The sequence below is a fragment of the Neopelma chrysocephalum genome, unplaced genomic scaffold (genome assembly GCF_003984885.1).
Source record: "Neopelma chrysocephalum unplaced genomic scaffold, ASM398488v2 Primary Assembly neopelma1_381, whole genome shotgun sequence".
In the NCBI taxonomy this organism is placed as follows: domain Eukaryota; kingdom Metazoa; phylum Chordata; class Aves; order Passeriformes; family Pipridae; genus Neopelma; species Neopelma chrysocephalum.
In genome coordinates, this window is record NW_020898045.1 from 529962 (window position 1) to 542896 (window position 12935).

General features: G+C 38.5%; 1 protein-coding gene across 2 annotated transcripts in view; it reads left to right on the forward strand.

Moving 5' to 3' along the window:
• Positions 1-12935, forward strand: part of SHANK2 (SH3 and multiple ankyrin repeat domains 2) — a 318764-nt gene that overhangs the window by 182978 nt on the left and 122851 nt on the right. For both annotated transcript variants that reach the window (XM_027706520.1, XM_027706521.1), the window contains 2 exons: positions 10761-10843; positions 12466-12590. In XM_027706520.1, coding sequence (XP_027562321.1) covers positions 10761-10843; positions 12466-12590 — 208 coding nt within the window. The remainder of the gene's footprint in view (positions 1-10760; positions 10844-12465; positions 12591-12935) is intronic.

Below are 12935 nucleotides of genomic sequence, written 5' to 3' on the forward strand. Positions count from 1 at the left end.
GGAAGGGAAAGGGGAAGGGGAAGGGAAAGAGGAAGGGAAAGGGGAAGGAGAAGGAAAGGGAAAGGGAAAGGGAAAGGGAAAGGGAAAGGGAGGGAAAGGGGAAGAGGAAGGGAAAGGGGAAGGGAAGGGGAGGAAAGGGAAGGGGAGGGGAGGGAAGGGAAGGGAAGGGAATGCAGAAAGTGAAGACAGAGAAGTTTGTGAGGGTGTCACACCAGGTTAGTTAGAAACAGGAGCCACATAATTAGATGCAAGCAGCAGAGGAGATTCAAATGTTTGATTTTTTGGGGAAAAGCAGACTGACTAGGTTTCTAGCAATCAGTGCTTTCCATTCCTGAGTCCCAACCTCCACTGTGATGACTGGGCTTCCTCTGGGTGACCTTTAATTCCTGCCCCACTGCACCTTTGGCTGCTGTCCTCTTACCTAATCAGTAGATGAGCAAAGCCCCCATACGGTGCCCGTAAGTGATGCAGTTGGAAGTTTTGACAGGTCAAAAAGAGCAAATAACTGTTGGGCTCTCACTGTGGGTTTTCCTCCAGTGGGAGCAGTGATTCAAACCACTCTTATATTATTCCCCCCCCCCCCTCTTTCCAGCCAGATTTTCACAAATATTTGTTGCATTTGAAGAATTTGATCTGTGAGGCAAGTTCTAAGGGTGGCTGGCAAGCAATATACGTATTTTTTTCCTCTTGATCAAAAACTCAGAAGTGGGTTGACTTTCATGCTCTAAGACAAGCTGATCCTTTCCATTGTGCAGAACATGAGGTCGATGGGAGGAGACAAAGTTCTGTTTGTCTTGAGACAAAGTTCTGTTTTCTTTGTTGGAGCTAGAGTTGTATTTCTTTATAAATCAAGTGGAGTCAAACCCTACAAAGGGGGACCAGCTAAAGAACAAGAAATAGCTGGTTCACCTGAACTAAAGAAGATCTGGGCTTGAGTCCCAAGTGTGTCAGACTGCTCAGACTTAAACCCACACCTTGTTCTGCTGCTGAATGCCAAGAACCTGGAGGATGGAGCAATTCTCCATCCAAATCCTTTGAAACTATTATTCCTTCCCTGAGCCCAGAGACAGATGCTCCCTGCATCCTCAGGGATTGTAGCATGCAGGTGGGGATGCTCCATTGGAATGATTGGCACATCCACCAACTGAGTAGCTGGGGATGTTGCTGGGCCTTCCTGCTCTCCCTGACATAAAATATCATCCTGTATCCTGGAGAAATAATGTCTAACAAAGCCTTAATTTAGACTAAACCGTATCAACAAAAGATTTGCTTTAATGAGTGTTTCACTAAAACCGATTTCATGGCAAAATTCTGAGCAGAGGAATAGTGAATGTTAAATATGTGCCCCGGAAACTACATTTTTAGGAAAACTACATTTTTAGGGAAAAGACTGTTACCCACATGTTTTCTAATTTCTCTATCTTTTAATTTAAAAAAATTTTTAGAAAGTATTTTAGGCCCAGATAACAGAACTAAGAATTTAGTGCTACTATTGAAAACTAGAGTTGATATTGAGTAGATTATATGATCCTTTAGACTACCATGTCCAAAGCACTGTCATATTTGTGGAACAGTTGTAACTATAGCAGAGCTGGTTTATACCTCTGCTCAAATATCATAAATTCTGAAATACACTTAAAATTAAACTCTGTGCATCTTTAGTTACTCAATTGAGTTGAAATGATAAACCAACATTTTTAACCTGTCTCCAGTACCTAGAAAATAAAAACTTCGTATTCCCAGAAATTGCATGTCAGTGTAACCAATGAGCTTTAGTTGAATGTCAAAGGAATGCGGCAATAAGTAGAGATTCCAGTTCAACATTCACTTAATTAAGAGAAGTAACGACCAATTTAAAATATGTAGAATTCTCTCACTTGATCAGCTGGTATTTGTAAAGTCAGTGATTTTTCACTGCCACTAAAATTTTGGGCTAAACTGGCCATGCTTTGACAAAATAGCTGAAAATGATGATGCAGGAGAGCTCTTAAGATGGACATTTCTCAAGCTGTTTTTCAGGTAAGTAAGCAAATAATTTAGTCTTAAAATAACTCAAGGACTTAGTGCAATTAGAGAAATGGGGAGGGAGAATATATTTTAGAAAAAAAGATAGAGTTGCCACCTCCTTTTTGATGTTAATGAGACTGTAAAATAAAGTGGTGATTAGTCAGGATTTTTAAAAGGATATGTGAAAATTAAACTGTGGTTCTCATCACCTCTACATGTCCTTTCTGTAAAATCCTAGAAAATCAAAGTTTCTCACTCCACAATGTATTTTTAAAGCTCTTGGAGAAGAATAAAGTGGGAAGATGTTTTCAGAAAAACTTTATGCCTTTGTTGAGGCCTCATTTGTTTTGAGACAGAACTTTAACTTAGTTGTAAGACACCTTATACTAAAGGCATAAAACCTTTTGGTGTAAAACTTTATAGGAATTTTAACACTGAGGATTTCAGTGCTCTTTTGTACCATGTAGACTTTTAAGTGAAATATCTCTGTAAAGCTGAAATGAACAGTCAGGGTTACTCAGACTTCTCGTGGTTACAGCTGTATTTAGTTTCCAAGGAATGCAGGACAGGAGGATGGTAATTCCAAACAATAATAGCAAACAGGGTGTGATGGAAAACCTGAGAGATCCCTTAAAACTAATTTGAAATTCATGGTTATCACCAGTCCTGAAATCACCAGTTTCTTCCCTCAATTTCATTATTTATTTTTGTTTAAACTCTCTGGGCAAATCAAGTTACGATCCGAAAATGTATAGTGAGTTTAATAACTGTTTTAAAAACCTGCAATGTCAAACTGTGGCCTTAAAGGGTTTGTGACACATTTTTAAAGTGTTAATAAAACACTTTCTGTTTGTTTTATTTTTTAACTCAAAATGTGACGGAAGTGTATTATAGAAACACAATTGAAGAAATCCTGAGGAAGGCGGATATAACGAAATTACAAAACTGTGTCTAAATAATTTATATGTTAAGATGATTAAGGAGAAAATTCCTGTTTCTGTGTGGTTTGGTGGCTTGAACTGCAGCTGGTTTGGGGTAGAAAAATACAAATACATGCAGTAAGGTGGATAAATATTCTAGTTCCATAAACATATGTGTTTGTACAGTCTGTTTGCTCAGGGCTCATAGTGGGAGCAATGAATATTAATATTTTTATAGTGCAGCCTTAAGTTGTTCAATTGCTTGATAATTAAGACTGAAAATTGCTACTGAGTATCAGGTGTAAGTGATGTGTTCTGTAACCCAAAATGTTAATGGGAGAGATGGAACATCTGGACGAAATAGTTTGAAGGACTCTGTGTTGTAAAACTCATGTTCTCTGCTAGAAGGACACCTGCCTGCATATTTTGTGATGGTTTTTGTTTTGTCATGTGGGATATTTGGATTGACTGTTCATTTATAAAATACGAATGAAATTAATTAATATAGAGTAATGAAGCTTTTACTTTTTTAAGCTCATTTTGCTACTCTCCTCACCCTCCCATGCTTTTTTCTTTCCTCCCTTTGCATCAGTGCAGATGCAAAAGAATAATAATATTTGCCTTTAAAAAGGCTATAATACTCATTGTGTTGTGTGTGTATATATATATACATATATGGATATCAATATATCCATACATATGGATGCATACGTGTCCTATATATAGTGTGTGTATATATAAATTCATTTAGGATTATGAATTTACTACTGAAATGTTTTTCCCCATCATATCCTATCCTGAGATTTCTGTATAACACAAAATCAAGCTTTCACTGGATTTCTATTTCCAGGAAGCTGCTTGACTTTCTGGTTTGCTATATCAGTATTTTACTTTAGTTGTTACAGTTTCAGCAACTTAAGGTGAAAACAGAGGGAAAAACCAAAAGTACTACTGGCCAAATCAATTGACTTGAAAAGTACTACTTTAGATTACCTACCCCCTTCTCCCATACAACAAGAATATGATATTAAGTGTATTTAAAAGCTGAATAAAAGAATGTGGACTGAGAAAGAGGAAATCTCTTCTTTGGTTTTATATAAAGAAACTGTGCAGCTACTTTGCACTTCTGTCATGAAATTTAATGTTCTTCTTTTAAAACCTGTGTTTTTTAAGATTTATAGCATAAATCCATGGAAATATTTTGCACTGTTACTTTCTTTAACATAGGTTGCTTTTGTGTAATGATGGTTAATCTTTTGGGCACCTCTGTCAATCACAGGCTGGAAAAAGCAGCACCATCCTTCTGACTTCCTAATTCTCATGACTGATATTTGTGGCTTTGGCAACTTAGTGAGGAACTGCTCATTTTTCACCCGGGGTATCAAGTATTCAAAATCCAATAAAGATTTGATTGCTTGTTTAAAAGTGTGAATGAAACACCTCTTCAGGTGGAAGAATTTCTATTCCCCATCAGGTTTTACTGTAGTGTGTCATTTTCCCATTGTGGAGTAGAGACCTGTTGGATACAGGAATTGGGGAATATCTAAACATCTTTTCAAGCATGCTGCAGTTCGACACATCCCTCTTTCACCAAGAAATTTCAAAGCAAAATCTGCAGCCTTGCTGTTCTCCTGATCAAAGAGCTCTACATGATGTTTACTGAACTCTGTAGGAACAGCACTGATACAGGAGATTGGGAAGACAAATATGTGAATATAGGAATGTTGTAGGAATAGTGCTGAAGCATCTTTTCTTATTTTCCTGTTCCTTTACTTGGCCAGCTGAGGAAGACATGGCTATGGTGAGTTCACCCAGGAGAAATTAAAATATGCCCTTTCTATTGCAGTTTGAAGTTATTTGCCACAAAGTATAAAGCCAGAGAGGAACTGAGTGCAAGGAAGAGTAATGGTGATCTTTTCTTACTTCTTGGGGGTTTTTTGCTTGAGTGCCAGCTGTGCCAACACAACTAACATTTGGCTGCACTTCCATATGCAACCCTGATTTTTTAATTGAGTTTTTTGTGGTGAAATAGCAAAACGACTTGGAGAATTTTTAGTTCGATGTGATTTTGTTCATCCCTTCTCCACTGTATTTTAATTATTGTACCATCATTATACTCCTTGAGCTTCTATCTTCAGCTGCCTAGTAAAGAATTTATCAACTTACAGTTTACTGTTGCCCAGTATTTCTGTTCTAATGATGGGTTGCTTCTTCCCTGAGTATAATGTTGAGGTACTTAACCATCTATTTGAAAATACTTTCTTCCTCCTAAACATCTTGCTATAAATTTCCAGATAAATATTTGTTCTAAGGGAAAATCATTTAGACTTTCAGTCATTACATGAGTGAAATTAGGATTGATCTCTGCACGTGACAGCAACATGTGGAAGGTTCTCTGTTCATGGCAGGGAGGTTGGAATGAAATGATCTTTAAGTTCCCTTCCAGCCCAAACCACTCTGTGATTCTGTGAACATATTTCAGGTTCCTGTGAATTTGAATATATGGTTGGCCACTTCTCAGTGTTTCTGTTTGGGTTCTCAGTGGGTTGGGCAGGGACAAGTCTGTGTGTTTTCATATTTGCTGTGCACAGAACCACAGTCACTGGTGCAGCTAAAACCTCTTGAACAAGTGATTACTGCAGTGCATGTTACACCAGGGCTGTGGAAGCTCTTCCGTGAGACCCACAGATGGATGATCAATGCCTGGGAAACTTGAGCAATCACATACAGAGCCTTCATTAATCTTGAAGGCCTTAATTACTAGGATTAGCTGATTTTCCCGAAGTCATTAGAGTAGATGACTATAAATAGTAGTGTTGACCCCTTCCAGCAATAACAGCAAATGTTTTCCCACTGGAAGTTTGTTATATCTTATAGTAAGATTCTCTGTAGACATAATTTCTGTTTTATACAGTGCCAGGTCACGTAACTTGCAAAAAAAAAAAGGAAATACTTGGAGAGAATATTTTTGATGTGCCTTTAACATGGATTGACTGTCAGAACATGCAGAAAAGAGCTCTTCATCTTGAACAGATTTCCCAAATTCCCTTTTATGGGTTTTAACATAACCACCATAAAGTGGCTGTCTTAGCCTGAAAGGAATTAGTGTGGCTGCATTTAGACACTGCATATAAATTTGTGGAATGATTTAGATATTGTTTTATCACACCGGGCAGAGTATTTGATTGTTCTAAGATGTAGCTGTGAATTCAGCAGATCTTTCAAAAAGAGGAGGAGAGGAGAGGGCATGAAAATGAGCTAATGAAGAGATTTAGGTTTACTTGGCCAACTGAAAGAAGTGATCTTGGAGAGAGTAACTTCTCGCTTGAGGTAGAGCAAGCCATGTGACTGAAGGGGCTGTGGGCTGAGGGGGCTGTTCACTCAGTTGTAACTCTGGTTATTTGACTTTCTTTTGCAAACTGTCAAATAACTCCTGCCTTGGAAGGCTGAGGTCCAGTTTGTTGAAGCTGAAAAGGTTCCACTTAGATTATGTTTCTAGGGGATGCATGATTGCCGAGAATCAGGAAAATAATTCCTATTTAAATTCATTTTTTCTCTGCCTTAGGGAGAGATTGACAATATCCCAAATAGCCACTTTGTTTCCAGATAATGATGATAATTTTCAATGGAGTGTACTCTATGTGCTGTTTTTCAGATGGAAATCAGCAATGATACACTTGATACAAACTTACCTAAATACATCCTGTAGTCCTGGTAGTTTCCATCTCTGTAATTTAGTATTTTAACTTGTGGGATAAGTCATGCTTTAGGAGAGGCTGTAGTTATTGTAGATGAGAAAAGGGAAGCTGGGTTTCATGGGTTTGCCTCCGTCAGGAACCTGTGCTTCAACCTTTGTTTTCTTCATGCAGATCTTTATGAAGGACCTGACATTTCTACTTCCTTCCTCAAATATCATCCTAATGGGCTGTCAGCAGAAATCCTTGCTGTTTTGAAAAGCCTACACAAACGATGGTTGTTATGTTGAATGTAACAGTGCTGAGTTCAAAACTGATGTGTCTGACCACGGGTAAATCTCTGTATTTCCCTTTCTCCATTGGCAAGACTGTAAAATTATGGAAACAGTAACAGCTCTGCACAATTCTTAAATTGTTAAAGAAACTACATGAACTGACGAACAAGTATATTTTCTAGTATTTACTGTACTGTTTGAATGAAGCAAAGATTTAGATTGACTGGGGTTTTTTGACCTCAAGTTTTTATGATTGTGCTTCATGCAGAAATATTCTGCACTTGGTAGGATGTCTTTTTCATTTAGCTTTGTATGCAATGAATCTTGGTCTCACACAGCCCAAAGTCAAAGTAGTGCATGCCCTATTTAAGTAATGAGCTATTGATTTTAAAATTACTCATTTTATTACTACAATATGGAACTGGTAATATTCTGAGAACTCGGCTCTGTTTAATTTTGGTTTGAGATAGGACAGAAATGGATTTTAAGGATTTTACCTATTAAAATTTGGCATATCACAAGCAGCAGGGACTGTTCAGCCTCATGTAGAGCTGTGCAAAGCACTGAAAGCATCTGGGGAGAAATGCCTCTTCTTCTTGCTTGAGCTGAGCCCTTTGAACAGGCTTCTAATGTAATGTCACCTTCATTTGTCACTGGTAGCTCTACCTTGTTTGAATTCTGCTGCTAAGTATTTACAACACCTTCATGATCAAAGAATTGCTGCCAAGAAGGCTCATGGTGAGAAATTTTGACCTACTTTCACATTTGGCACCACTTCGCCTGCCAAGACAAGGTAGACTGTGAGCAGACCTTGAGTGGAGGGATCCACCCTGACTCTGAGACAATAAAACCCTCATGGCAAAGCAAACAAAAAGCACATTGCAAACAGCCAGGGGTTAAACTTTTCCCCTCTTCTGCCCCCTCCTCTTGGGAATTCAAAGTGAGTTTGCTGGGAGAAGGGGTGTGGAAGTTGCAAACTCAGTTCACTTTTATGTGCTTATTGGTTTTCCATCCTTTTTCTGCTGCTGGTTCTTCACTCTGCAGCACCGGGGGGGGGCTGGGGGGTGGAGAATCAATTTTCTTTCTGGTATTGCTTTAAAAATTTTAACTGCTCATGCCATAAGATTATTGCAGATCCCCTTCTCCTAGTACACAAATAAGGAAAAATGGCTACACATCTAATTTTTTCAAACCTATATTTTTACTTCACAGGTTGTGATGTTGTTTTCATTATGTAGTACGACTGATACCCTATATTAGTAAGCTATATTTGTCAAATAATAGAGATCAGTTTGTGTGTTATCTTACCAAGAATCATGTTGTGTTTCTCCTTCTTTTCCCTCTTCCCTCCCCATTGCATGTAAAACTCAAAACTTTGTAAAATTTTGGGAGTTTAGTATTCTCACTTTATATATCTAAACTGGAGTATTAGACTGGGTGGTTTATGCAATAAATGTGCTATACTAAAATGAAAATCACAGGTGTTTTCTATACTTTTAATCTGAATATTACTTGAAAATGCCCATTTATTTCATTAGCCAAGTGTGGAAGAACCTTAAGATGCCTGTTGTTTTAATTGTAGAAGCCTAATGTTGATCAGGGGAATTGATCCCAAGTTTTCTGAGTACTGTTTTTGCAACTTCAGCCTTCAGCTTTTTAAGGAATGGATTTATTTGGTTTTGTCAACAGAGATGAAAGAATCAGAGCAAGGTTTGTGGAGGCATTGGGCTGATAAGCTTTTAATTCTGTATCTTAATGAATTGAAGGGAGAGTGGGACTTGGGTAGGGTGTTCTTTGAACCAAACCCTTGCTGTGATCAGGTTCTCATCTGCCTTCTAACCTCTATTAAGGCATTGATTGGTTATAAGGAAACTTGAAGGAAATGGTTCTATTAATTTCACTGAGTGTTAAGAAAAAAGATGGAGCCAGTTTTGCTGTTGACTCTTCAGTGGATGAAGGCAGAGCCCCATCTGGAAAATGGGAGTGGTGGAATGAAGGAAATAAGCCAATACACTGGCAGGGTCCGTGAGCTCTTATAACATCATGATGGTGATGGAGAACTTTGGTGCTCCACTATGGGCTCTGAGAGTTGCATGTTCCATCCCACCCTGATATCCCTGAAGAGGAGTGTGTTTGGCTTCCTCAATAAACAGGCATTTTCTTGTTATATCCTTTCCATAGCAGGGGTATTCATTGTTAGAAAAGGTAATGTCTGAATGATACAGTAAATAATAGTAGGTTGAGAGACGGTGTGCAAGAGCTGTTGGTACTTATGGAGATCATCTCTTGCTCACAAAGTCACCATTGTGGTAGTTTTAATTCTTGTGTGGTGTTAAATATTCTGTGATTTGGAAGCCATACTTACATCATTGCTTTAGCAGTAGTGCGAAATTTCATCCCTCAGAGTTGGAAAGTCACCAAAACAATAGTCTATGACACATGAAAAATCTGGCGTTTGGAGGCTGTCCATTGGTGTCCTGATATCATCATCCTTCTCTTTGTTCAGAGCTTTAAATAAAAAGGTCACACCAATTTTTCTTTATTTAGTTTCCTCCTCCCCTCTGGGATTATTAATGGCTCTGAAGCAGATCTGGTCTTTTGTTGCATGATCTGCTTTAGAGACTGGATTCTGTATGAGACCAGTGGTAGCAGGAGTTGGGTGGTGAAAAATTAGGAAAAGAAAACTTGCTCATACTTCTTTGTACCTGAAATAGTTCTGTAGGTATTTTAAAGCAGCATGGCTTGCAGTGCTCACAGTCCATGAACTTAACCCCTGACACTGCCTTTATTGCTAAAAATGTCATGCAACTTGTGCAATGATTTTATACCTAAAAGAGCTTTCAAAATTTTTTTTCTGCCTTTTTTGCTTGGAGATTATTTTTAGTAACCTCTTGTTTAATGAAAGGTACTAATGTAGGGCTTTTACAGATCATTCACTGTATCTGAAAGGTCCCATTTTAATGTGTATTTTATGCATTTTCTTCATCTACCATCTACTTTTATCTCAGCCAATGACAGCAAGATTCCTAAGGCTACTTTCTCTTTAAGGGAACACTGCTTACATAAATAGTCCTTTACACCATCTCCTTGTTTTATGATATTAATTGTTTATCAGAGGAGAGGAAATATTCTTTAGAAATGTGTTTTTCCTGCTTGTGCATGCCTTGTTACTATTTCAAATTATGCAGATTCTTGATGCTGTGGAAATTTGTGCTTGATGACGCCAAGGCAGCTGCACGTTGTTAGCATTGTAGGCTGTCAGATGATCATGTGGGATTCTTGCAGCATGCAACATTCAATAGGATTGAAAAAGGGCTTTTGATGCAAGGCATAGCTTTCAGAATATATTTGTGCCTTTTAGTTAGCTAATAGAAAATCATAATTTATTATCTTTAAATTTAAAATGCTGCCTCATTTTTCTTCTGGTTGGTTTCATTTTGGCTTCACTAGAAGATGCATCTGGTACATCCACGATTGAGGAGTTTATTAATGATACTGTCGTTCAGTTCACTTACTTTTTTTCCTTTTAGAGTCCTAGCTAGCCCACAGATTACATGATCACATGTTCATCCAGTCATTCATATAGAACACAAACCACCATGCATGATTTCTTCTTCTTTCTTTTTCCTCTCTGCCTTTTTTATTCCTTTTAAGTTGCTTTGTCATGTTCTCTTTTATCACCAAGCTCGGTCTTTGTCTTCCCCTCGCTGCTATTTGTTCTGTATTTTCCCATGCTTGGTTACTGCAATATTATTTGATTAACGGGCTGTGATGATGATGAACCTGCACACTGGAGGAGCAGCTACTACAGTGGTGATGAAGGGATGTAATAATGGTCGCTATCCTCGGAATTCTCTCTACAGTGACTGCATAATAGAAGAAAAGGCAGTGGTCCTGCAGAAAAAAGACAATGAAGGATTTGGATTTGTGCTCAGAGGGGCAAAAGGTATGTGATTCTGTGTGTGTATGTGTGTGTGTGTGTGTGTGATGTGCAGTGGCATGAAGAAATTTATACATCTTGGAATATAAGCAGGAATTATTCTTGGTGCACTTGGTTGCTAGACAACAGGATTCTCTGTATGCTATACTACTCAGATGGATTTTAGTGGCTTCTGTTTGAAGCAGTTTGCATTTTTACATAGGAGAAGCACTGTATAATCGTTTGGGGGGGGGAGAAAGTTTTGTATTTTTATTGTGCTACTGTATGTGATGATTTGTCATTAACCTGTTTTGTTATGCAGTTTACCTAACTATGGGAAACCTGCTTTGCTTATAAAACCTGCTTCTTTATTTCATATGTCAGTCTATTTAAATAGGTCTGTGAGTAGGAATAGACAAGAGAGTGATGTTTTCTTTAAATTAGGTGTGGATCTTCTGCAAGGTGACATTGGTGCAGTTTTAGTATGAAAATATGATCTTTTTTTTATATCTTCAGAAGCTGCACGTATGTTGCATGGCCTGTAGTGTGCTCATTTTTAAAGCTGTTCATATGTTAAACTGCATGGTACTTTCCTGTTGCCTAAAATCTATAATAATGGCATTCTTAAGAGTTAAAAAAGGCATTCTATTTAATGCTCTGCTTTTTAACTTTCAGTGCAGTTTGCTCCTTTTGTATTTAAAAAAGATATATATGATGGTATGCCCCATCTCTTGCTCCCCCTCATTTTACATGGGTTCTCCCTTGCCTTGCTTGAGCATGAAAATTGTTCCATGTCTTCATTCTTGGGACATGGTTTCTGCTCTCCCTGTTCCCCACCCCTAAATCAGGGCCACCATAGATTTTCAGGGTTGTAAAAGCTTTTCTAGGCATAGCTAAATAAAATTTTTGGAGTAGTAAATAGGAAAGGCAACAGCACAACCTTTTCTCTGAGCACTGGTGGGAGTTATCTGTGCTTTGAGCAGAGGTTACTCCCTCTGGGTAAGCCCAGCAATTCTCCCCAGATTTTCTCTGGAGCAGGGAAGGCACCTCAGGTGAAAGACCCAAGGACTTTCCTGCCTGTCTGTGTACGTGACACAGGGAGAGGGAGAGTTGTTACAGGGCCAGCTGTGCCTCTTTTCCTAAAAAGCGATTTATTTTGGTCTCTTCTTTGTTACACACATCTACATGGAGAAGGAATAATTCTGTTTAATCTTTGACATCCTTTCCCACCCCACCCATCACCTCCCCCAGTTTGGCCAGGAGCTCTCCTCTGGCTACAGTACATAATTCATTTCTAGTTGGATGTTGCCAGAGTTCCAAGCATTTTGCCAGGCGCACGAAAGGGTTACTTGAACTAATACTGAATATCCTGGAATACTCAGGATCCAGCTATTGCCTCATACACCTTGTTCTGGTTTGAGTCAGTAAAGAAGCACGTGTTTTCCCCTCTGAATTGAAGACCTGTGGATTGCTATTGCAGAGAGATTTCACTGTGTCCCCACATCCTGATCTCCTCTGGGATCCTCTTACTTTCAGCACCCACCATTTTTTAACCCTAAATTTGAATGGCCAATAATAGGCCTGTAGTCAAGTGGTATTTGCAAGCACTCCATAACTTTCTTTTTTTAATGTGGTATTTATTTTTAAAGCTGACACACCAATTGAAGAATTCACCCCAACTCCAGCCTTTCCTGCTTTGCAGTACTTGGAATCTGTGGATGAAGGGGGAGTAGCATGGCAAGCTGGCCTGAGAACTGGAGACTTTTTGATCGAGGTAGGAGATCCTGAAATTTGATTCTCAGTGTTCTGTTGGGGAAATAGGGATGTTCCCACTGCAGAATTGACTTTGGAGAAAGTATGTGATGCTTCTGAGCAGGAAGTTTTGTGGACTAACGCTAGTAATGTGCTTCACTTGATCTATTTAAAAACCTCATGCAGCATTTAGGAAAGCAGTTACAGAGAGCAATGGTCAGCTTGGCTGGGAATTTTCTGCTTGTTCTTTTTGTTCTTTGGGAATACACTCTCAGAGATATTTGGGAGGGTTTATTCTTTTAATTAAGATATTTAGATTCATTTCAATATTTACTGTAGGCTATCAGTTCTGTTTTCTTCTAAGTAT